The sequence below is a fragment of the Geotrypetes seraphini genome, chromosome 2, assembly GCF_902459505.1.
Source record: "Geotrypetes seraphini chromosome 2, aGeoSer1.1, whole genome shotgun sequence".
NCBI classification, from domain to species: domain Eukaryota; kingdom Metazoa; phylum Chordata; class Amphibia; order Gymnophiona; family Dermophiidae; genus Geotrypetes; species Geotrypetes seraphini.
Window position 1 is genome coordinate 4766599 of NC_047085.1, and position 26551 is coordinate 4793149.

Genomic DNA, 26551 nt, shown 5'->3' on the forward strand with positions numbered 1-26551 from the left:
AGGCAACCCTATGCATGGATGAAGAGTATATTAAAACTAATGGTAACAAGGCTATTAGGTATTGCTAGGGTTACCATATTAGGAGCCTCACGAACCCAGACACATGGCCCCGCCCTGTTAAGCCCCACCCCCCACCTTGTTTCACCTCCATCACCGTCCGGTTCTGCCTCAAATCCCGCCCCCATTCCACACCCCAGCCCCCTCAAAGCCTCATCTTCTTCCCTGATGAGCTCCGGCCGCGTCTGGAGGGCTTCGAGCATGTGCAGATGTGTATGATGTCATCCGTGCAAGCTCAGAGGCCCTCCAGCTTTACTATCGCCCACCTGGTATGCCAGAAGGAGTCGGACATGACTTGGAAGCTGAACTGAGACAGGAATGCAGGACTGGAAGTGTAACAGTGATGGGGGACTTCAACTACCCGGGGATAGACTGGAGTACAGGTCACTCCAACTGCACTAGGGAAACAGGATTTGTAGAAACCGTGAGGGACTGCTTCATGGAGCAACTAGTCAGGGAACCGACGCGAGGGGGTGCTACTCTTGACCTCATCCTAAACGGATTAGGGGGGCCTGCAAGAGGGGTAGAAGTGGGAGGACCACTAGGCAACAGTGACCACAACGCGATCAGATTCACATTAGAAAGGGGGACACCCATAGTAAGGAGGACCGCAACAACTGCGCTCAACTTCAGGAAAGGAAACTATGTTGCTATGAGGGAAATGGTGGGGAGGAAGCTCAGAAACATCTTTAGGATGGAGACTGTAGGAAGCGCTTGGACCCTATTCAGGGACACCCTGCAGGAAGCACAAAGAATGTACGTCCCCAGTTTCAGGAAAGGCTGCAAGAACAAGCGGTCAAAGGACCTGGTTTAGATGTCAACTGAAGTAAAGAGGGCAATAAATGACAAAAAAGTATCCTTCCGGAGATGGAAAAAGGACCCAACAGAAGAAAATCACCAGGCGCACAGGAAATGCCAAAAGGAATGCCACCGAGAGGTTAGAAAAGCAAAAGGGGAATACGAAGAGGGGCTGGCCAGGGAGGCGAAAAACTTCAAGGCATTCTTCAGTTACGTAAAGGGGAAGCGACCAGCGAGAGAGGAGGTGGGGCCGTTGGACGATGGGGATAGGAAGGGTGTGATTAAAGAGGATAAAGAGGTAGCTGAGAGGTTGAACACGTTCTTCTCGTCGGTTTTCACGAGAGAAGACACATCTAACATACCGGACTCAGAGGAGCACATGAGTGGGGAACAGGCCGAAAAATTGGAGCACATAGAGGTAAGTAAGGAGGATGTCCTCAAACAGATAGACAGGTTAAAATGCGGCAAATCACCGGGCCCGGACGGGATCCACCCAAGGGTTCTGAAGGAACTAAGACAAGAAATAGCGAGCACAATCCAGCATGTTTGCAACCTATCCTTGAAAACTGGAGAGGTACCAGAGGACTGGAAATTGGCGAATGTCACACCTATCTTCAATAAGGGATCGAGGGGTGACCCCGGGAACTACAGGCGCGGTGAGCCTGACTTCAATTATAGGGAAGATGGTGGAAGCTATGATCAAGGACGGCATTTGCGAGCACATCGAGAGAAATGGCCTACTGAGAACAAGCCAGCACGGATTCTGTAAGGGAAGGTCGTGCCTAACGAACCTTCTGTACTTCTTTGAGGGAATAAGCAGTCGGGTGGACAATGGGGAACCCATAGACATCATTTACCTCGATTTTCAAAAGGCTTTCGACAAGGTGCCACATGAAAGGCTGCTTAGGAAGCTGTGGAACCACGGGGTGGGAGGGGATGTGCACAGATGGATCAAGCACTGGTTGTCGGGTAGACTGCAGAGGGTCGGAATAAAGGGCCAATATTCTGACTGGCGGGGAGTCACGAGCGGTGTGCCACAGGGATCGGTGCTGGGGCTGTTACTCTTCAACATATTTATCAATGACCTGGAAAAGGAGGCAAAGTGCGAGGTTATAAAATTTGCAGACGATACCAAACTGTGCGGCAGAGTTGGTCCAGGGAAGAGTGTGAGGACCTGCAAAGGGACCTGGACAAGCTGGAAGACTGGGTAAACAAATGGCAAATGCGCTTTAACGTGGAAAAATGCAAGGTCATGCATATAGGGAAAAAGAACCCGTTGTTCAACTACAAATTGGGGGGGGGGCATTGTTGGGAGACAGCAGACTTGAAAGAGACTTGGGTGTGCTGGTGGATGCATCACTGAAGCCATCTGCTCAGTGCGCAGCAGCCTCGAAAAAAGCCAACAGGATGCTGGGCATCATAAAGAGGGGCATAACAACCAGGACGCGGGAAGTCATCATGCCATTGTATCGAGCGATGGTGCGTCCGCATCTGGAATACTGCGTTCAATATTGGTCGCCGTACCTCAGGAAGGACATGGCGGTACTTGAGAGAGTCCAAAGGAGAGCAACGAAACTGGTAAGAGGGCTGGAACACTGCCCATACGCCGAGAGGTTGGATAGGCTGGGGCTCTTCTCTCTAGAAAAAAGGAGGCTCAGGGGAGATATGATAGAGACCTTCAAGATCATGAGGGGCATAGAGAGGGTGGATAGGGACAGATTCTTCAGACTGAAGGGGACAACAGGTACGAGGGGCATTCGGAGAAACTGAAGGGAGATAGGTTCAAAACAAATGCAAGGAAGTTTTTTTTCACCCAAAGGGTCGTGGACACTTGGAATGCGCTACCGGAGGAAGTGATCATGCAGAGTACGGTACAGGGATTCAAACAGGGATTGGACGGATTCCTGAGGGATAAAGGGATCGTGGGATACTGAGAGAGGTGCTGGGATGTAATACAAGTATAGAAAGCAAACCAGGTAATAAGTATAGAAACCCAACCAGGTCGTGAATGTGCAAGACCGGAGGGTTAGGACTTCGATGGGAAGATAGGACTTCAATGGGAAACCAAGGTGGCAAGGGGGCCCCTTCTGGTGAGTCAGACAGGTCGTGACCTGTTTGGGCCGCCGCGAGAGCGGACTGCTGGGCAGGATGGACCTTTGGTCTGACCCGGCGGAGGCACTGCTTATGTTCTTATGTTCTTTTCAGCAGGCGGTAGATTTTCAGCTAGCGCATGCTAATCCGGTGCGTGCGTTAAAAACGCTAGCGCACCTTTGTAAAAGGAGCCCTTACTTTTTAGACTTTACTTTAGGCAGATGAACGATAAGTTCTTTGGTTCGACAATTCGGATTTTTCCAGATGTCGCTCAAGTGACGCAGAAAAGGAGAAAAGAATTTCTACTATATAAATCCAGGGTTTTGGCCCTGGGTGCATCCTTTATTTTGAAGTTTCCAACTAAGTGCTGTGTTTCACTACAAGAAAAACATTTTTTGTTTTTTGAACCAAACCAACTGTTGGAATTTATTGTGGCCAAAGAAGGGGGTGGAGTGGTGATAGGCCCGATAGGCCCTCCTGTAGTTTAAGACCAGGCTGTCGGGATTTTCTATCAGTGTCTCCTGAGCTGTTCTTAAAATGGAATGTATTCCTTTAATTTAATTCTAATACTTGGATCTTTACTTTATTGTGTGGACTAAATAATCAATAATTATTTTCTTTCCATGCACCACTGATTTAAGTGAGGCTGGGTATATAATTTCATGCTTTAATATTACAAATCTGTATTCAAGTATTGATTTGCTTGTTTAAAAATTTGAAAAGTTGAATAAATAAATATTTAAAAAAAAACAAAACTAATAGGAGGAAATATTTTTTCACTCAGAGAACAGTTAAGCTCTGGAATGCATTGCCAGAGGTTGTGGTAAGAGCAGATAGCATAGCTGCTTTTAAGAAAGGTTTGGACAAGTTCCTGGAAGAAAAGTCCATAGTCTGTTATTGAGAAAAACATGTGGGGGGAAGCCATTGCTTGCCCTGGATCAGTTGCATAGAATGTTGCTACTTTTTGGGTTTTTAACAGGTACTGGTGACCTGGATTGGCTACCACGATGACGGGCTACTGGGCTTGATGGACCATTGGTCTGATCCAGTAAGGCTATTCTTAAGTTCTTATGTTCTAAAGTGCTGTGGTTCCGCATAGAGACCAAGAAGTCAGTCATTGCAGGGAAATTTGTGGCTTCACTGCATTTGATGGAAGCCTTACTTCCATATTCTGATTTATCTGGAACATACAAGATCCTTAAGATTCCTTTATCTTGTAAGACATTTCTAAGGGGCGTGGCTTGGACACGCATGAAGGAGGTCGGTTAACAGAAGAGCTCCGTAAAAAAAGTCCTTGAAAGAATAAAAAAGTCGCAAAAATTTGAAGAATTAAGATTAAATTTATGATAAAAATAAACTCGATGGCGTCAGGAAAGCAAAATAAAAACGACTAAGCAGTCTCTGGAAGCAGCAAGAGAGCAAAGCCCGAACAAGAGACAGGATCCAAAACCGCAGATCCAGAAGTAATGAGAGAACTTAAAGAAATCAAACAAATGCTTTCAATTCTCACAAAAAAAGTTACAGAATTAACAGATGATGTTTCAACATTAAATAAAAAGATGGATCTAATCGAATTAAAATCTAACGATTTAGAAGAAAGAATGATAACTGTGGAAGAAGAAATTCTCAACACAAAAACTGAAAAAAAGAAAATTGAAACACTTACTAAAGAACTGGAGGATTACTCGAATCGTGAGAGAAGCAATGTTCGTCTGATAGGTTTACCGGAAGGAGCAGAAAAGGGGAATCCGGTAACCTTTATAGAAAACTTATTACCAAAACTACTTCCTCTACAAACTAAATATCCCATAGAGATTGAAAGAGCACATAGAGTGCCAACAAAGAGGTCAGAAAAGCATCAAGGACCGAGGCCACTGATATTTAAACTACTATGCCACCAACAGGTTATGGAAATTTTTCATCTTGCAAAACAGAATAAAGGTTTACAATATCAAGATGCCCGTATTCACTTTGTCCCGGATTTTGCAAAAAGCACAGCAATTAAAAGAAAGAAACTGCTGGATTTGAGACCACAACTACGTGAACTGGGAGCAAAATTTGGTCTTGTATACCCAGCAAATATGAAAGTAACCATAGCAAACAAAACTTTAACCTTTGATAATGCTGAAGAGCTACAAAAATATATACTAAACCAGGAAATGCCAATGTCATCTTAATTTTCTTAATTTTCTTATAATTCAAATATTTTGAATGTCAAGTTTGAATGTCTTATAATATAAACAGGTAGGGGAAATGATATGTTTTTCATTGTATTAAGAAGAGCTAATATCACCTTGTATTTTTTGAAATTATTGATTGAATATAATAAGTATTTAGCAGATGAAAAACAGTATAGAATGTTATTGACTGTTCAAAAAATTCCTTCAACGATCTTTTTACTAGAAATATGGATAGACTATACATTCTAGAATGGAATGATACTTCAAATGATAAATTAACATATAAGTATACAAGATCTTAGATAAAAGTAATATAGTTTTTAAACAAGGAAGAATATAATATTTATTAGATAATAAATAAGAACTTAAATATAAAAACGAGATATAAGCCCTTAATTTTGTTTTAGAAAGTTAATAAATAAATTAACTATTGATATTAATACTAACAAATGCTGTAATGAGCAGATCCTAAATACTATTATGTGATTGAATCATGGTCCAGAGCTTTCTTCCTATGGAATGTATGTAAGAATGAATGAAGATGTATGTATATATAACCCACTTCTCAAAAGACAATACAGGAAGAATAAACCTATTAAAAATCCTTTCTCGGGTTCAATGGAACTACAAATCCCAGAAGTCCTTGCAAAAGGAAATACATCTAAAGAATAACTCTTAAAACCGGATGAACTATGAATAAATATGAATAAATAAACTACTAGACTTGATAATAAAGGATAAAGGATTACATCGGATGAAAGATCACAAAATAAACTAAAATTAGATCGTCGCTGGAACTGGAACTTATTCGGAACTAACAAACTATTGAAAAGAAATGAATAATACTCTGGATATAAAAAATACGAAGAAGAAGAAAGGAAGAAAAAAATAATATTTACTTGGATGAATAAAGATAATGGAATGACACATCTTTAACTTTGATATATCTTAAAAATGAAACTAGGAAGTATGTTATATGAATGAGGTATGACTCTCTATAATGAAGGAAGGAAGCTCTGGAACGGAAAAAAAAAAAAATCACATAGTACAAGTAGCACACATATGTGAAACATTGTTTATTTTCCAAAGAAATGAAACATCTCATTATATAATATATAAGTTTAAAAGAAATATAAGGATCTAGAATATATTCATAAACTTATATATTACTTAAAAATATTATAAAGAAATAGAATTAGAAAATATAAAGGTGATATATATGAAATTTAAAAAAAAAAAAAAAGAAATTTACAATATTTTTCATATTATTTGAATTAATAAGATATACTAATAGTTATATAATATGAAAATGATACAGAAAATAATATTTGAAAAGATTAAATTTAACATTGGAAAAAAAAAAGGCAAAATGTTTAAATATTATATGGATTGTTAATGTTATTTAGTAATATTTGATATATTTGTGACTTATATCTGAATCTTAACAGGAAATGGACTTTTGTGGAGTGTTTTGATACCTGACCTAAGATGCGTGTTGCCAAGCATACACAGTTAATATTGGGGGGGAAGGGAGGGGAGGGAGGGAAAAGGGGAAGAAAGAGAATGGGGAAAATATATTATTACAATGTGTGGATATCTGAAAATAATAATCATATGATTTCATGTCAAATTTTAATTACAAAAGTAAATGGATATTAAAATTTTTTCAATTAATGTCAATGGCTTAAATCATCCTATAAAAAGAAAAAAATTATTAGGTTTTCTCCATAAGCAAAACGCAGATATTTATTTCCTACAAGAGACACACCTTTCGGACACTGAATCTAGAAAGCTAACAGAAGGATGGATATCAAAATGTTTTTATTCACCGGCAATAGGGAAGAAAGCAGGGGTAGCGATAATAATAAATAAGAAATGCAAAGCTGATTTTAAATTAATAAATTCTGACTCTTCAGGAAGATGGATACATATTAAAATGGATCTGGGAAATACAACCCTGGATTTATTTAATCTTTATGCTCCTAATTCGAACCAAATGGAGTTTTTTAATCAAATTCAACAGATATTACTACCACTGGCTACTTCTAACTTAGTAGTAGCTGGAGATTTCAATGCTGTAATGGATCCAATTGTGGACAAGAAACCAAGTAAAATCATAAAATCTTTAGGACTAGATAATTTAATACAATCTTGTAATTTAATAAGAACATAAGAACTGCCATCTCCGGATCAGACCTTCGGTCCATCAAGTCCGGCGATCCGCACACGCGGAGGCCCTGCCAGGTGTACACCTGGCGTAATTTATAGTCCACCATATCCTTATATGCCTCTCTTAAGGAGATATGCATCTAGTTTGCTCTTGAAGCCTAGGACGGTTGATTCCGCAATAATCTCCTCTGGGAGGGCATTCCAGGCGTCAACCACTCTCTGAGTGAAGCAGAACTTCCTGACATTAGTCCTGAACCTGTCCCCCCTTAGCTTCATTACATGTCCTCTAGTCCGTGTCAAATTGGACAATGTAAATAATCTTCTCTGCTCTATTTTGTCGATTCCTTTCAGTATTTTGAAGGTCTCGATCATATCCCCACGCAGTCTCCTTTTCTCAAGGGAGAACAATCCTAGTGTTATAAGTCTGTCCTCGTATTCCAGTTTCTCCATACCCTTCACCAGTTTTGTTGCTCGTCTCTGCACCCTCTCCAGCAGTTTTATATCCTTCTTTAGGTAGGGAGACCAATGTTGGACGCAGTATTCCAAGTGTGGTCTGACCATTGCCCTATAAAGCGGCATTATAACTTTCTCCGATCTACTCGAGATTCCTTTCTTTATCATGCCCAACATTCTATTTGCCTTCTTTGCCGCTGCCGCGCATTGTGCCGATGGCTTCAGGGTCCTATCTATCAGTACACCCAGGTCCTTTTCTTGTTCACTCTTCCCCAGAGTTGCACCTGACATTGTATACTCGTATTCCTTATTCTTATTGCCTAAATGCATTACCTTGCATTTCTCCACATTGAACTTCATCTGCCATTTCTCCGCCCATGTTTCTAACCGACACAAGTCGCTCTGGAGTTTCTCTCTATCCTCCTGCGATCTGATCGCCCGGCATAGTTTTGTATCGTCTGCAAACTTGATGATCTCACTGGATGTTCCTTCCTCCAGGTCATTGATATAAATATTAAAAAGGATCGGCCCAAGTACCGAGCCCTGGGGTACACCACTAGTCACTTTCTCCCAGTCGGAGAACTTCCCATTTATGCCCACTCTCTGCTTTCGGTTTTCCAGCCATTTGCCTATCCATCTTTGTATATCCCCCTCTATGCCATGGCTTTGTAGTTTCCTGAGAAGTCTTTCGTGTGGAACTTTGTCGAACGCTTTCTGGAAGTCCAAGTATATTATGTCCACCGGCTTCCCACTATCAATTTGCTCGTTCACGGTCTCAAAAAATTGGAGTAAATTCGTCAAACATGATTTCCCTTTCCTGAATCCATGTTGACTGGGTTTCATCAAGTCGTGTGCGTCCAAGTGCCGGACTATGCTATCCTTGATCAGTGCTTCAACCATCTTGCCGGGGACAGACGTAAGACTCACAGGTCTATAGTTGCCCGGTTCCCCTCTCGATCCTTTTTTGAAAATTGGGGTGACGTTCGCTATCCTCCAGTCGTCCGGTATCTGTCCAGTTCTGATTGTCAGGTTTGCAAGTTTTTGCAATAACTCTCCGATTTCAACCTTCAATTCCTTTAAGACTCTCGGGTGAATTCCATCCGGTCCAGGGGATTTGTCACTTTTAAGTTTGTCGATCTGATAGTATATCTGGTCTAAGTCCACTTCAACTGTGGTGAGGCTGTCTTCTATTTCTCCTGCAAACACTTTCTCCGCTTCAGGTATTGTTGAGGTGTCCTCCTTCGTAAAGACGGTCGCAAAGAAGGAATTTAGTTTGTCTGCGATTTGTTTATCTTCCTTGATGTACCCTTTTCTTCCCTGGTCGTCCAGGGGTCCCACTGCCTCTTTTGCAGGTTTTTTCCCTTTCACGTATCTAAAGAAGGGCTTGAAGTTTTTGGCCTCCTGGGCTATTTTTTCCTCATATTCCTGTTTTGCATCCCTCACCGCCTTGTGACATTTCTTCTGATCATCTTTATGTTTGTTCCAGGCTTCGGTTGTCTTTATGCATTTCCATTTTTTGAAAGAGTCCTTCTTTTCTTTTATGGCTTCCTTCACCTGTATGGTAAGCCATGCCGGTTCTCTTTTGCTCTTTGTTCTCCGATCTTTGGAAATCCTCGGAATGTAGAGATCTTGTGCTTCTGTGATAGTATTTTTCAGTAGGGACCATGCCTGATCTACCGTTTCGAGTTTGTCCACCATCTTATCGAGTCGTTTTTCTACCATGGCTCTCATGCGATCGTATTTACCCTTTTTAAAGTTCAAGGTGGTGGTTAAGGTTTTGGCATGTTTCCCTTTCCCGATGTCAAGTTTAAAGTTGATTACATTGTGATCACTCGTTCCCAGTGGAACCATGACTTCCACTTCTGTTATCGGTCCCGTGAGGCCATTTAGGACCAAGTCCAAGGTGGCGTTGCCTCTTGTCGGCTCTTTTACCATTTGTTCCAGGAAGCAATCCCCTAGCACCTCCAGGAACTTGGCCTCCTTGCCGCAGTTGGAGGTTGCTAGTTTCCAGTCTATCCCTGGGAAATTGAAGTCTCCCAATATAATTATATTGCCTGTCTTGCATTCTTGTTTGATTTCCTCCATCATTTCTGAGTCAGTTTCCTCCGCCTGTCCTGGGGGACGATAGTAAAGGCCAATTTTCGTATCTGCGCCATATTGACCAGGAATTTTGATCCAGAGTGACTCAAGCTTCTCTTTCATTTCTGTTGTAACTATTTCAACAGAATCTATTCCCTCCTTAACATATAGAGCAATACCTCCACCTTTCTGCCCTACTCGATCTCTTCTATACAGTTTGTATCCCTGTAGTACTATGTCCCATTTGTTTTCTTCATTCCACCATGTTTCTGTTATGCCAATGATATCCAATATATCATGTCTTGCTATTGTCTCTAGTTCCCCCATTTTGTTACCTAGACTTCTAGCATTCGTATACATACATCTAAGTTCCCTTCGTGTTACCTTTTTGGACCTTCTACTCTTGGCCGTCCCTGTAGTTTCAATTACGATATCCTTTACTGCTCCTGTGTTATCACCTTTGTTTGCTGTGTGGTCGTCCCCTCCTGTGTCTGAGTTGTCCCTTCCTGCTTTTTCTCCCTTGTTGGCCGTGAGGTCGTCTTCTCTTGTGTAGGAGTAGTTTTCCTTGGCTTCTTCGTCGGGGCATCCTGCTATCCGTGCCATCGACCGGTGGTCGACTGTCGGCTTTCCCCTATCTTTCAGTTTAAAGCCTTCTCGATTGCCTTCTTCATGTTGCCTGCCAAAACTCTTGCTCCTTCCTTGTTGAGGTGTAGTCCGTCCCTTCTGTAGTACTTGCTTTTTCCCCAGAACGCAGTCCAGTTGCGCACGAAGTCGAAGCCTTCTTCTTCGCACCATCGTCTCATCCAGGCGTTGATTACTTGCAATTCCCCTTGTCTCTTTCCATCCGCTCTTGGTACTGGGAGGATCTCAGAGAAGGCCACCTTCACCTCCCTGATCTTCAGTTGTCTTCCGAGTGAGCGGATATATGGCGTATCCTTCATTTTAATGATCGAGAATATTCTTTTTGTTCTCAGGTCCATAAATCTTTTTCAAGAATTGATTATATATTTGTAACTAATAACATAGCGCAGCGTGTATCAAAAGCAGTTATAGATCCAATTATAATTTCAGATCATGCTGGTGTGTGGATTAACCTTAAGAATTATAATATTGATCAATTTAATTCAATATGGAGATTTAATAATGATTTATTAGCAGATTCGAAATTCTTAGAAGATCTTAAAGTAAAAATGCAAGAATTCTTTCAACTTAATTCTTCAGATGACATTAATATAGAAATTTCATGGGATGCTTTTAAAGCAACAATGAGAGGAAATATTATTTCTTATTCAGCTTTTATTAAAAAACAACTTAAAAAACAATATGAAGATATGGAAAAACAAATTAAATTATTAGAAAATAAATTAATTAAAAAATGGGAAAACGATACATTACAAGAGTTGTTAAAAGTAAAAGTTAAATATAATGAGATTTCTTCTCAATATGTGAGAAAAGACATTTTCAATAAACAAGTACAATATTATGGCAATTCAAATAAAGCGGGAAAATTATTAGCAAATTTTCTTAAAGCAAAGAAAAGAAAATCCAAGATTATTGCAATAAAAGATATACAAGGTAACACACATACCAGCACAAAAGATATTATAACACAATTTCTTGATTTTTATAAAGAATTATACACTTCTAATTCTTATAAAAATAAAGAACAAGAAGGATTAACATTCTTAAATTCCTTTCTTGGACCTAATATTCCGGATCATATAAAAGGAAGTTTAGAAGATCCTATATCTTTAAAAGAAATAGAAACAGCATTGAAGTTTCTTAGAGTTGGATCCGCTCCAGGTGGAGATGGGTATACTGTTGAATTTTATAAATCATTTCAAAATATCATTTTACCACATCTGTTAAATTTATATCAATATCAAATAAAGAATGAAAATATTTCAGGTACTATGGCAGAATCGATAATTATAGTCTTACCAAAACCAAACAAAGATCCTACTCTGGTTTCAAATTACAGGCCTATTTCGTTATTAAATGTGGATAATAAGTTAATGGCTAAAGTATTAGCACTTAGATTGGCAAAAGCTCTTCCTTTCATTATAGATGTACATCAAACAGGATTTATTGCTAAAAGACATTCATCAAATAATACCAGACTAGCATTCCACTCATTAAATTTAGCAAAAAATATAAATGATCCAGCTTTTCTAGTATCTTTAGATGCAGAAAAAGCTTTTGATAGAGTAGAATGGAATTTTATGTATCAAGCTTTACAATGGTTTGGTATAGGCTCCGGTTTTATTAAAATGATCCAGACATTGTATAGCTCTCCTGGTGCAAGATTATATATTAATAATAATTTATCAACTAGATTTAATTTGCATAGGGGAGTTAGACAAGGATGCCCTTTGTCTCCATTACTTTTTGATATTGTCCTAGAACCTTTATTAATTGCAATAAATAAGACTAAGGAGATAAAGGGAATCACGTTTTCCAACTGGGAATTTAAACTTTCTGCATATGCAGATGATATTTTATTATATTTAAGAGAACCGGATACTACTATTCCATGTATACTTAATTTATTAGAGAAATTCGGCACTTTTTCTGGATATAAAATTAATTGGAGCAAATCTGAAGTCCTCCCAATTAATGTTCATTGTACGAAAGGACTATTTGACCCATATTCATTTATTTGGAAAGAAGATGGAATAAAATACTTAGGAATTATGATCAAAAATACAATTGAAGACACAGTCAAAGAGAATGAAAAACTTTTATTGAAAAAAATAACAGAAATGTGTGACCAATGGAATCCATTACATCTTTCTTGGTGGGGAAGAATTCAAACAATTAAAATGATGATATTGCCTGTAGTTTGTTATCAAATGAGTATGATACCAATATTTTTTCAGGGGTCATTTTATAAAAAACTTAACAATATTCTTACAAAATTTGTTTGGTTTGGGAAAAGACCAAGAATCGCTTTAGTATCATTACAAAGACCAATTGTGGAAGGGGGGGGTAAATTTTCCAAATTTTTATAGGTATCATCAAGCCTATATTTTAAGACAGGGTATGTATTGGATCCTCCCAGATCTCATGGAAAATGTACCAGATTGGCTGTATTTAGAATGGCAGCTCCTGTTCCCTTTATATCCAGAACATCTAATTACCATAACAATGCCTAGGAGATATAAAAATAACAGAATCTTTTTAGAAAACTTGGAAAACATTGAGATACATAAGTAACCTATCATCAGAACCAATAGCTAAATCTCTAAATCAATCAATATGGGTAAACTCCAGGATCAGAATTGGCGGATTTAAAATCGTCTGGAAACAATGGATAAATGCAGGAATAAGAACATTGAATGATGTCATATCAGAAGGTTCCTTGCTTAGTTTTTCACAATTGCAAAATAAATTTGGACTAAATAAAACACAATATTTTAAATGGATGCAATTGAAGCAAGCCATTCAGGTAGGGTTCCCTGAATGGAAAGATCTTAATACCCAATATAGTTTGCAAGTTTTATGTTTCCAGGCGGATTTCTTGGGACACCAAGCCGCAAAATGGTATAAATTAATATATGGATTTCTAAATAAAAAAAAGAAAACTGGAATTAGGGATATTTGGAGCATTGAGATTGGACAGACAATTTCTGCATCTCAATGGCCAAGATTCTGGTCCTGGAGATTAAGATTAACAAAGTCAGCATCTATGAGTCAAACATGGATATTTTTATTACATAGAGTGTTATGGACCCTGACGCGCTTGCAAAAAATAGATAATACTAGATCTAATAGATGCTGGCATTGTAAAATAGAAGTAGGGACATTAGATCATTTAATTTTTTTCTGTCCTTGCATAAAAGCCTTTTGTAATTTAATTTGGCCCCAAATTAACATATTACTAGAAAATCATATTGGTCTCTCATATGATACCATATTATTTGGTACTGCAATGAGAACACAAAGTCCAATATCAGCAAACAATAACAAATTGCTTTTAATATTGACAGGAGTTGCCATGCAGCAAATCACACAAAATTGGAAGGATTATACCAAGCTAAATTATACATTCTGGTGGAACTCGGTGTGTCACATTTACAAAATGGAGAAAATATTGGCATTACAACAAGGAAATATAAAAAATTTTAAGAAAATATGGGATCCATTGACAAAATATTCTAAAGATCAGATATCTTAACACATTGATGATAATAATAATATAGGGTTAGGGAGGGAAATATAGAAATTAATATGAGAAAAAATGAAAAAACAAATAACAGGGGAAAGGGATTCAATATATATGATATGATATTGTACATACAACTATAATTATTATAAATTAAATATTATGCTATTCATTTATTGTAAGAATGAAAATTTTATAAATAAAAATTTTTTTAAAAAAGGAAGACATTTCTAGTTATCCCAGAACAAGCAGGCATATATTTTCACTGATGGGTGACATCACCTCGGAGCCCCGGTATGGATGACTTTAAGAACTTGGAAAGTTCTTGGCTGCCTGCACCGCGCATACGCGAGTGCCTTCCCGCCCGACGTAAGCATGCGGTCCCTCAGTTAAGTTAAGCCAGCTAAGAAGCCAACCCGGGGAGGTGGGAGGGTTGTGAGAATATCTGCCTGCTGTCCCTGTTACAGTAAGTAACTGTGCTTTATCCCAGGACAAGCAGGCATATATTCTCACTGATGGGTGACCTCCAAGCTAACAGAATGGAATGGTGGGAAAGTTGGCCATTAGGAAAATAAATAAATTTTGTAATACAGATTGGCCGAAGTGCCCATCCCTTCTGGAGAAAGAATCCAGACAGTAGTGAGAAGTGAAGGTATGAACTGAGGAGCAGGTGGCAGCTTTGCAGATTTCCTCAATGGGAGCAGATCTGAGGAAAGCAACAGAAGCTGCCATAGTTCAAACTTTATGGGCTGTGACACAGCTTTCCAGTGCCAGTCCAGTCTGAGCATAGCAGAACGAGATGCAGGTGGCTAGCCAATTGAAAATCGTTCTCTTAGAAACAAGATGTCCCAACTTAGTTGGATCAAATGAAAGGAAAAGTTGGGGAGAGGTTCTATGCGGCTTTGTGTGATCTAGGTAGTAAGCCAAAGCTCGTTTACAGTCCAAAGTATGCAAAGCCCATTCTCTAGGAAGAGAATGAGGCTTAGGAAAAAATACTGGTAGGACAATGGACTGATTGAGGTGAAAGTCAGAGACAACTTTAGGGAGAAACTTTGGATGAGTACGGAGAACCACCTTATCATGATAAAAACTGTAAAAGATGGATCTGCAACCAGCATATGTAACTCACTGACCCTCCTGGCAGAGGTGCGAGCAATAAGGAAGACCACTTTCCAGATACGAAATTTGAGATGAGCTGTAGCCATTGGTTCAAACGGAGGCTTCATCAAACTGGAAAGCACCACATTAAGGTCCCAGTCTACAGGTGGAGGCATGAGAGGTGGTTTCACATTGAAAAGCCCCTACATGAATCTGGATACCAGAGTATGAGCAGTAAGAGGTTTCCCCTGTACTGGTTCATGATAACATAAGAACATAAGTAGTGCTTCTGCTGGGTCAGAACAGAGGTCCATCGTGTCCAGCAGTCCGCTCACACGGCGGCCCATCAGGTCCAGGACCTACATATTAATCCTCTATCTATACCCTTCAATCCCATTTTTCTTCAGGAAAACATCTAATCCTTTCTTGAAACCCAATACCGTACTCTGTCCTACCATTCCCTCTGGAAGCACATTCCAGGTGTCTACCACCCTCTGGGTTAAGAAGAACTTCTTAGCATTGGTTCTGAATCTGAGATGGACTCTAATGGATGTAGATTTAAGACCAGAGTCAGACAAAAAAAGAAAGTAATCCAACACCAACTCCACTGCCAAGAAAGTGGGGTCATGATGATGAAGTAAACACCAGGAAGAAAATTGAGTCCACTTCTGTTGGTAACATTGTTGTGTGGCCGGTTTCCTGGAAGCATCAATGATTTGACGAACAGGCTGAGAGAGGAGCGTTTGAGTAGCACTCAGCCCGAGAGAAACCAAGCTGTCAGGTGTGGAGACTGCAGGTTGGGATGTAGAAGGAATTGCTGATTCTGAGTAAGCAGAGTAGCAAACACTGGACGTAGTATGGGTTCCCTGGAACTGAGTTGCAGAAGAAGGGAAAACCAATGTTGCCTGGGCCACAGGTGGAGCAATGAGAATCTTGGTGGCTGCTTCTCTCTTGAGCTTGAACAGAGTTCTCAACATGAGAGGAAGTGGAGGGAAGACATATAGAAACCAACCTGTCCAATCCAGGAGAAAAGCATCCGCCGCCAGAAGGAGAGGAGAGTAAACTCTGGAACAAAACAGGGGCAACTGATGGTTGTGAGGAGCTGCAAATACGTCCACCTGTGGGGTGCCCCATTGAGCAAATACGGACTGGAGAGTAACAGAGTCGAGAGTCCAGAGTCCATTTGTGAGGTTGGAGAATTCTGCTGAGGTTGTCTGCTAGGGAATTCTTCTCACCTTGAATGTAGACAGCTTTCAGATTGCGAGCTGTCACCCAAGACCAAATCTTTTGAGCCTCCTGACACAACAGGAGAGAACCCGTGCCTCCTTGCTTGTTGATGTAGTACATTGCTACTTGATTGTCCATGCAAAGGAGGAGGACTTGAGGACAGAGGAGATGTTGAATGCCTTGAGGGCATAAAACATCGCCCTGAGTTCCAGAAAATTGATGTGGAATTTCTTCTCTCTGGCAGTCCAAAGACCCTGAGTCTGCAGATCGTCCATTTGCACCCCCCAGGCATAAGGGGATGCGTTGGTGGTGATGATCTTGTGATGAGGTGGCAAGTGAAAAAGAAGACCTCTGGAAAGATTGGATGAGGTCATCCACCAATGAAGAGACTGCAGAAGAGATGATGTAACGGATATGTGCTTCGAGAGACGATCCGTCGCTTGAGACCACTGGGACGCTAGAGTCCACTGAGTTCGCAGATGGAGTCTTGCCAGGGGTGTGACATAGACCGTGGAGGCCATGTGTCCCAGAAGAACCATCATATGTCTGGCAGAGATGGTCTGAAGAGGAAGCAATTGCTGACAGAGATGAATGAGAGTCTGAAGTCGATCTGGTGGAAGAAACACCCTCATAAGAGTGGTGTCCAGAATCGCCCCAATGAATTGAAGAAGCTGCGTCGGAATGAGATGTGATTTGGGGAAGTTGACTTCGAATCCCAGAAGCTGAAGAAAGGAGATGGTTTGAGATGTCGCTTGAACCACCCTCTGAGATGAAATATCCTTGATCAACCAGTTGTCCAGATAAGGAAAGACCTGGAGACCGTGTAAAAGCAGAGTGGTCCGTACCGGTGCTCCATGGTGACGTCATCCATCAGTGAGAATATCTGCCTGCTGTTCCTGGATAACACCTGTTACGGTAAGTAACTGTGGTTTCTCTGCACTCCCATTTGGGCTGGCAACAGCGCTGCATACCTTCACCAAATTAATGGCAATAGTGGTGGACAATCTCAGAAAGATAGGAATTCAAGTGCATCCTTACTTAGATAATTGGCTGATCAGGGCCCTGTTCAAAAAAGATTTGGGATGGGGAGCACAGTTTGCGTGTCATCAGGTGGAGCATTTTGTGGGATCCCTCGACAGAGCACAATTGAGCAAGCATATGGGGGCCCGACTGTGGGAGTTTTTCGCCCAGGAGGAGGGGGTGTCTCTTTCTGTATCCAGCATCCATGCAAGATTTACAACCAGGTAAAGACTATCATTTGGTTAGGAGTAAATGGGAGTTAATTTGAGACAATGGGACGTTGGCCGTACTTTGAGGAGAGGAAGAGGTTGGGGGGGTTTGGGAAGGGGAGGTTCCTAAGATTTTTGCACTTGTTACAGGTTTCTGTATTGGGGATGAGTGGGAGGAGGGAGGTGGAGTGGCAACTTTGGGGCTCATAAGAGTCCAGGGTCCCGGAGGGTCATTCTGCCGACTCTGGCCTTGCTAGCCATGAGTCAATTTGAGGGGGGGGGGGGGGTTGTTTCGGTACTTATCTCTAATGTTTCCTTGCATTGTGTTGTATATGGTGCATCACTGCTTGCATTCTGAACCTTTTGTGTTCCGTTGTTCTGTTTGCACTTTTGATTGCATCAGTAGAAAATTTTTGAACCTAAAAGGTACAGCGGGGTGGATGGGGTGTTTAAAAAGTTAGCTTTGCTTCATAAGACGCATTTTTGGGTGGGAAAAAAGTGCGTCTTATGAAGCGAAAAATATGGTAATTATTTTATTACATCTTCCAGGTTACAAATATTTATTTCAATTCCTTTAGCTCTAATGCATTGTGATATACTGGAAGCCTTCTGAGACAGTGGGGGGAGGCATCAGATTTTGGCATTTAGAGAGTAATTGTGAGGTGTGAGGATCACATGACCTTTAAGAAACTGTTAAAGACAATTTATTTGTAGATATTTTTCTGTAACATCTAATGTGAGACTAGTGTATTCCCAGATGGGGCAGCTCATGGTTTTAATGATAGAGGTTTAAATTCAATCTAGCACCTTATTAGTGAATCATTATGAGCTATATATAACACTGTTTCTCTATTCCTATTTGCTACTCAGTTGTATGTTTTCATATTATGCTTGTCTGATATGTACACTGCTTAAGTGGTCTATGGCCTAGATTCACTAAAAGATAGCGATTCCTGGCCGATTTTAAAACAGCAATTGATTCACTATCTTGTTTGCATGCAAATGATTTGCAAGCAAACTCCGACTCAAAACTGATTGAGTCGGGGCAAAGCCCTGACAGTAATGACAGGAGAAGCAGCCTCCTGTCAGGGCTTCTGCTGGCTTTTTAAAAATTTGTTTTAATTTTTTTTTTTTCTAATCAGCCCGATTTTAACATTTTTTTTTAAAGCCCCCCACCCTCTCCTGACAAGTGCCCCTTCCCCCTTTGAACAACAAAAGAGTGCCCCCCTCACCCCGACCAATGCCCGATGCGCTTTTAAAATTATGGTAGGAGGGTTCCCACTCCCAACCCCCCCTTCCCCAAAAAACAAACAGCAGGATGGATGCTGACTCCCTCCTGCTACCCACCAGACACCCATTCCTATTCCCCACCCCACCCCCTACCCGTACCTGTAATGGAGCAGGAGGGGTGCTCAATCTCTCCTGCTCCAATGCCTCCTGCGACGCTTCTGAGGCCTTAGGCATCCGGTGGGTGGCAGGAAGGAGTTGGCATCCCTCTTGCTGTTTGTCTTGTGGTGGGTGGGGGAGTCGGGAAGCATTGGAGCAGGAGGGACTGAACACCCTCCTGCTGCATTACAGGTACGGGGAGGGGACTGAGAATGGGGCTTCCCTTGGGTGGCAGGAGGGAGTCAGCATCCCTCCTGCCATAGGCTGTGACAGTGGCGGGCATCGGCATGTGGGGGGACATCGGCACAGGTTAAAACCACGGGCTAGCAATGCAGTTTTTGCAGAATATATAAAAAAGGAAGAATTCCTTTTTTTTTTTTTTAAGTTTTTTATTGATTTTTTCACATATCAACAAGTGTTATAAATTTTCCATACATTTGGGACAAATTCCTTTTTTATATATTCTGCAAATGCGCATTGCCAGCCCTTGGTTTTAAAGGGCAGGAAAGTCAGTAAGGAAGAGAAGCGATGGGATCGGCCAGCCCAATCGGTGTTCCTTCTTCTCTTTAGTTAATCAAGGGCTTCCTACTTTCCATGCCATTTCCCCTCATTTGCATGCGTGGATCGGCTCGGAGGTTTATCGGCCAGGAGGTTAGTGAATTGGGTCGGGGAACAATCGCAAACCTGGTTTTTCGATCATTGGGACACGATCGGAAGGTTTAGTGAATCTAGGCCTATAAATTTTACAAATCAATAAATGATGGGACAGTGCTTTCTCTTTATAGGACACTAAGCACAACTGAAATATCCTCTGTCTTTCTCTGAGCCTGTTTAAAAGCAAACCTATTTTCTTTGCAGTACTTGGTGAGCGTTCCCCTGAAGATGTTCCGGCTCTGGGCATTCATGGGAATGATGTCTCAGGTAAAGGAATAAAAGAGTGTGTCCAGGTGGAGAGGTCTGTGCCATTTCCAATAAACTGCTTTTGAAACTGCGAAGCACAAAGGGGAGGATTCTGGAACTTGAATCAGATTTTGGATGCTGAGAGATAATTGCTGGGTTTTCCAATTCAATCCGTAGAGGGGCATAATCAAAAGAAACGTTTAAGTCCCCTTTTGGCCCAAGTCCCTAGGCGCAGAAAGTAGGCAGCAGGGAAATGTCAATTCTCAAAAAAAATGTCCAAAATTAGGGTTTTTTTTAGAATGGCCTACCTCTACATTCATCTGTTTAATCGCCCAGACTGCTACTATGTGTATCCTTACAACACATTCCTGACCAAAAAATCGGCCAAGTCCCAAAACAAGACCTTTTAGGTGACGGAGGGGCCTGTCCTTCGTTTAAAAGCAGGATTCTCTAACCAGCCTCTGTCATAAACAATGCCGGTTACAGAATCCTGGAACTGTTCCCCCCCCCCCCTCCTCCGAATCTTCCCCAGCAGGAGAGGTGCCCAATCTCTCCTGCAGGACACAACCCCCCCTACTTCGATCAATGGCAGGAGGGTGGCCAATCCTTCCTGCTGGACAACCCCCTTCCCCCCTGACCGCGCACACCCCTCAAGACCCCCCCTAACCTTAATAGATGGCCGGACGGGTTATCCATCCGACAGGCCCGCCTTCCTCTGAATGGCGGACCTGCCCCTTCCCGGTGCATTGTGGGATGCACCGGGGAGGAGCCTTGATTGGCCCAGGCACCTAATGCCCCACCCTTAGGAGGGGCCTTAGGCACCTGGGCCATTCGGAATTGGCCCAGTTGCCTAATGCCCCTCCTATGGGTGGGGCCTTAGGCACATCAGTTGGGGGGGTGTCTGGCAGGAGGGATTGGGCACCCTCCTACTGGAGAGGTTTGGGGGGGATTGCGGCAGGAGAGATTTGGCATCTCTGCTGCCGCAATCGTTACCGGTGCAGGGGGATGGTTTGCCTGGACTGCTGAGCTGATCGCGGCAGCCATGATAGCTCAGTGACCTGATTTGGAACTTATACCTGTTTTGATTTGGTCTAAGTCAAAATGTATAAGTTCCATCTGGCAATCTGTCAAACCTTTTTGGTTATGGCTGCTGGACAACTAAGTTTAGGTCGGCCCACATTCCACCATCTCCCGCCCTATCCGCTCTTCCAAAAATGCCCCTTTTCACTCTAGGCGTACAGAGGCAGGGTAAAGGCCTAATCTGATTTTAGTTACATTCAAAACCAGTTTTGATTATCGGTACTTGGATGATCTGTCTTTTTGGACCGACTTAGGCCACTTTTTTTTAATTATTATTATAAGCCCCTTAGTGTCTAACCATTAACATACTTCACCTGCAAGTCTTATAAGACACAATATAAAACCATAAAGACTTAAAAATATAGTTGAGGGTTTGAGAATTGACCCTGATTGAATTGGACACTAAGGGCTCAAAATTCAAAGGAGTTTAATTGGGCGGGAAAGGCTGTGAGCTGGTCAGCTGCCAATATTCAGCAGCATTGAACATCTCTGCTAACCTGCCATTCCCTAACTAAGGCGGGGGGGGGGGGTTGGGACTTGTATACCGCCTTTTTATAGTTTTACAACCACACTCAAAGCGGTTTACACACAGGTACTTCAAGCATTTTCCCGATTTGTCCTGGTGGGTTTACAATCTATCTAATGTACCTGGGGTAGTGAAGGATTAAGTGAATTGCCCAGGGTCATAGGGAGCAGCATAGTGTTTGAACCCACAACTAGCTAGATTAGGGGTAGTCAAGTGACACAGTTTGGGTGGAACCATATTCGGTCGTCTAAACTGCTAAGTTAGCATAAAAAATGAAGACAGCAAAATGGTTATCCTTTGTGCTGAGTTAACTAGGCAGCAGTTTCAATATCAGCTGGTGCCCACTTAACTTCCAGGTCAGCGAACATACCTGGATATCCATTGCTGGGAGCTGTGCATACCCCAGCATTGGATATGGTGTCAGGTCAAAGGCGCGAGCAGACAACTGAGCGCAGCGCGGAGGCGCGCACCGAAGAAAAAGACTGTTTTTAGGGGCTATGACGGGGGCTGTGGGGGGGGAACCCTCCCACTTTACTTTATACAGATCGCGCCGCGTTGTGGGGGGTTTAGGGGGTTGTAACCCCCCACATTTTACTGAAAACTGAACTTTTTCCCTAAAATGTGGGGGGTTACAACCCCAAAAAGCCGCCGCGATCTGTATTAAGTGGGGAGGCTCCCCAACAAAAACCCCCGTCGCAGCCCCTAAAAATTCTTTTTCTTCAGCGCGCGCCTCCGTCTTGCGCTCAGTTGTCGGCGCGCGCCTTTGTCTTCCGCATTACTGTCTATGAACCATTGGATATATCTGGGTGCCTGTGGCTATTCCCTCTGCCCCATCACTGACGATGTCATCAGTAACGCAGCACATGGAAGGCCCCGACAAGAGAAGGCCACGAAGCAGCCTGTTTAGAGTGTTGTTGGCCTGACGCTGCTCTGGAGGGAGGTATGTAGGGCTTGCGATTAGCAGGATTCGGATGGGAGGGAAGGATGGAGGGCGGGGATTTGGCTGCGCAGCAGGGGCAGTGCTCAAGGGTTCTGCTGCACGAGGGATGGGAGGGAGGGAAGGATGGAAGCTGGGCAAGGGTTCTGCACGAAGGATGAGTGGGAGGGAAGGATGGAAGCTGGGCAAGGATTCTGCACGAGGGATGGGAGGGAAGAATACACGCTGGACCACCAGGTTATAAGGGGGATTTAAAAAGGTACGACAGAGTGAGGGTGTGTGTTAAAAAGGTACTGGGGGGATTTAAAAAGGTCCGGCCCCTCTGTCAAATTTAAGAACCCATTGTGGCCCACAAGTCAAAAAGTTTGCCCACCCCTGCTCTAGAAGGTGGTATGTGTTTGGGTCAGAGGACAGAGTCCAAGTCCTAGGCCCTGTGAAGGCTCATGGATCTTTACCTCTTGGAGACCAATTCCACATAGATATAAGTCCCCCATGCAAGTGTAGGTCCACATGACCATCTCATCTGTGGGAACCTTAAGATTAAGTTGAAAGGATCATTAACTGGTTTTGACTGTTGCCATGAGGTCTATATGCTACTTTGTGTGTCTAAGTGTTTTGAAAATGAAACTCTATGTCCTTTTATTCTTTTTCACAAGGATTGATCAGTACCTACTATGTAGACAGCAGAGGTATTGTGGTGGGTAAGAGAAAACAGAAAGGAGGATCTCAACAGTGATGCCCATTCATACCCACAGTATATCATGAATCATTTGATGATATCCAATCTAGTCATTTCATGCTGGAGTGTCCATTGTAGCATAGTACAATACTGCAGTAGGAAAAAGGAATTGATAATCCCCTTTTATAAGACTGGCAATATTTAAAAGCCCACTTCTTTGAAGCTGCTTTCAACTCTTAACTTCCACTCACTGTCGGATACCTGCACTCCTCCTACCAGAAACTCCCTAACCCTGAGATGTCCTGTCGGTCCAAATTAGATTGTAAGCTCTTCTGAGCAGGGACCGTCTATGGTCTACATATGCCTTTCAGCGCCATAGAAATGATAAATAGTAGTGGTAGTCTGGTGAGACCTCATTTAGCATATTGTGTACACTTCGGGATGGAGTTGGTTCAGGGGGCAGCTATTAAAATGGTCAGTGGTCATCGTCATCAATCGAATGGGGTAATGAGTCCATGGCTCACCACAGGTATGAATAGACTTAACTGCTCTGAGATCATTGTGTGTTGGCTCTCACTCACCTACCACAGCTGTCCTCTCCTTTTCCACTGTTTTATATCCCATGTCCTAAACGTCACTTATCCATCGGACAAAGTGGACTTGGGTTCTCAAAATCCCAGGCCTCAATAAACCAGTTAATCCATGAGGTAATCCAGTAGAGGAGTTGAGCTTTTTAAATAATTATAAAGCAAACACCCACTATATAAAATGCTTCAGAAACCCATTGAATGCCTAGAAGGAAAATCCTCTGAATCAAACCTGGCACAGGGGCCTAACTTAAAAACTTATTTTCTACAAGAGTTCATAAAGAGTCTTAGGACTATATACATGTTCACAACTTTTACAATGCTCAGAACATTTTTCTGCCAATGATAGAGAATTAAGTGAAGTGCTGGATTTGATTCTGAGGCTTTTCCTTGTGGCCCTTCTAGGCATTGAGTGATGTGTTTCTGAAGCATTTTATATAGTGGAGATTGCCACTGCCAATTTTGTTAACCCTTTAAACCATATCCATATAAGGCGGCAAAAGTTGATTCCAGGTGCCAGGATATTGTATGTGTGTAATGTCCATTAAAAAGAAAAAAAGGTTTCCTGGCCCAAACAGCTGAGTGGCAGGAGGCTGCTTTTGGGGTTTCCCCTACCTCTCAGCTGCTGGGGCTTCCCTTTGCCACCTTTTGCGCATGTGTGAGAGTCACTTTCACACCGATCAATCGAATGAGAGAGATGGAGATTATGACGAACCCCTGTGCAAATAATTTGCTTGCAATTTTTTTTGTGTATCAATTGCTATTCCACAATCGGCCAGAGAATCGGCCAATAGCGATCCAGTCGGTATTAGCGATTATATTTAGTGCATCCAGGCTATACTTAGGTGCCATTGACTCGTGCTCGAGTCCTAGCGACTTGAATTACAGATCTAAAAAGAGATCTGTTTTGTGCTAGTCCAGTAGGGTCCTCCAGTGTCATCCCCATGGTTGTTTTCAACAAGAGGTCATATTGTGAAGTTTCAAAATCATACAGATTGAAAGATAAAGAAATGATTCATCTCTTCCAGATCCCCTTGGCTTGGTTCGTGGCAAAATTCTTACGAGGGAATTATGGAAATGCTGCTGTCTGGATGTTGCTGATTATTGGGCAGCCCATTACAGTCCTGATGTATGTACATGACTACTATGTCCTTAATCATGAGAAGTTACAATGACCTCTAATGATGGAGCAGTGGACATCTCCTACGATCAGCAGGTGACAGAGGGAGAGCACTGTTCTTGCTATCTCTGTCCATAGCCAGATGAAATGAACATTTTTCTAAATTGAATGTTAAATCAGTGCAAATGGCAAGCACATGGTAGGAAACTCAGGGAGTGAGAAGGGAAGACAGTATAACGCTTTCATTGCACTTAAGGTGGTCAACTACAGCCTCAACAGCCAAAAACAAGAAGAGCTTTAGATCGTATGCTGCAGCTTAGTACCTAAGGAGAGAGCCTGCTACCTGGTCTGACTGTGATGCTAATGTTCAGCACAGCAGGAGCTGAAAACTTGGATATCAGAATCATTTTACTCTGTGGTGATCAGTTTGTCTTCGTAGGGCATTCTTTGCTTAAATGTTAGCCTGCTTGTACAACGCCCCTTATCTGCACTAAAAGAGGGGTAAATAGTTAAGGACAAGCTTTGTGTTTGTAAAAGGTAAACTTTTCATGCATAAATCTTTTAAATACAGACCTCTGTTTATGCCAGTCTAAGCAAGTGAAAAAGAGGTCCCTAAACTAAAGCCAAGTGACCAAGATAAGTCCCAGAGCTCTTCAAGTTCCAAAAGATTTAGTTTGTGTTATGCTGACCTGATTTGAAGAACCTGCATCCTGCGCTAAGAAGCTGTAATCACCTGGGGAGGGATTCTGTATTGTTATAGAAAGTACACTCATCACCAGCTGTGCCAAAAAGATTATTCTAAATGTACTGTGTCCTTGCCATGAGGGTTTTAATTTTGTACTGTATGAGGTGAATGCTGTGTCTTCTCCAAGGAGAGGGGGGTTGTGATTCTTGTACATTCTCTCTCCATCCATCTTGATGACGCAGCCACTTTTTAAACTTTCCTGACTCTATTTTCAGCTAAATATTGTGTGTGATTAAAGACATTTTCATACACATCTGCATCTGTGTCTCATTTCTAAGTTAGAGAGAGGACGTATTATATAAAATCATAGCAGGTTTCAACTAAACATATACAGTGGTACTTTGGTTTACGAGTGCACCGGTTTGCGAGTGTTTTGCAAGACGAGCAAAACATTTGCAAAATCTGCGCCTCGGAAACCGAGCATGGCTAGATTTACGAGCGCCCGCCCCCCTCCCCCACAATCCAGCACCCTCCCCCCTTGCCGCTGCCCGAAGATCAGCCTCATCTTCTTGCTGGGCCTTGAGCATCTGCCTTCTAACAAATACAACCAAATTTAAATTCACACGAGCCTCAACTGGCAACCAATACAATTCATATTAAAGATCAGTTGAATGGCAGCATTCTGGACAATACGCAATCTGCATAGACAATATTGCAATAGTCCAACTGGTTCAAAACAAATGACTGAACCAATAGTAACATAGTAGATGATGACAGATAAAGACCCGAATGGTCCATCCAGTCAGCCCAACCTTACTCACTCTTTAAATTACTGATTAATTTAAATTTTCCTCCTCCTTAGATATTTCTGGGCTAGAACTCAAAGTCCTGTCCTGATACTGTGCTTAAGTTCCATCTACTGAAGTCTCCGTCAAAGCTCACTCCAGCCCATCTAAACCATCCCAGCCATTGAAGCAGAAAACCTGTGTAAGACACTTTTAAACTACATTTTGTAGCATCCTGGAAAGTCTTTCTTTTACAAGCTAAACTGAAGAATTCTTTCACACACCGGCTGTAGCAGCTTGTGCCTTGCTATCTGCAAGAG

General features: G+C 42.0%; 1 protein-coding gene across 1 annotated transcript in view; it reads left to right on the forward strand.

The window, feature by feature from the left end:
- DGAT1 (diacylglycerol O-acyltransferase 1) overlaps nt 1-25757 on the forward strand; it is a 286769-nt gene extending 261012 nt beyond the window's left edge. The window contains exons 16-17 of the mRNA XM_033933026.1: nt 19791-19853; nt 24670-25757. Of these exons, the coding sequence (XP_033788917.1) occupies nt 19791-19853; nt 24670-24816 (210 nt within the window). The 3' untranslated portion in view covers nt 24817-25757. The remainder of the gene's footprint in view (nt 1-19790; nt 19854-24669) is intronic.
- Nucleotides 25758-26551: the final 794 nt, after the last annotated feature.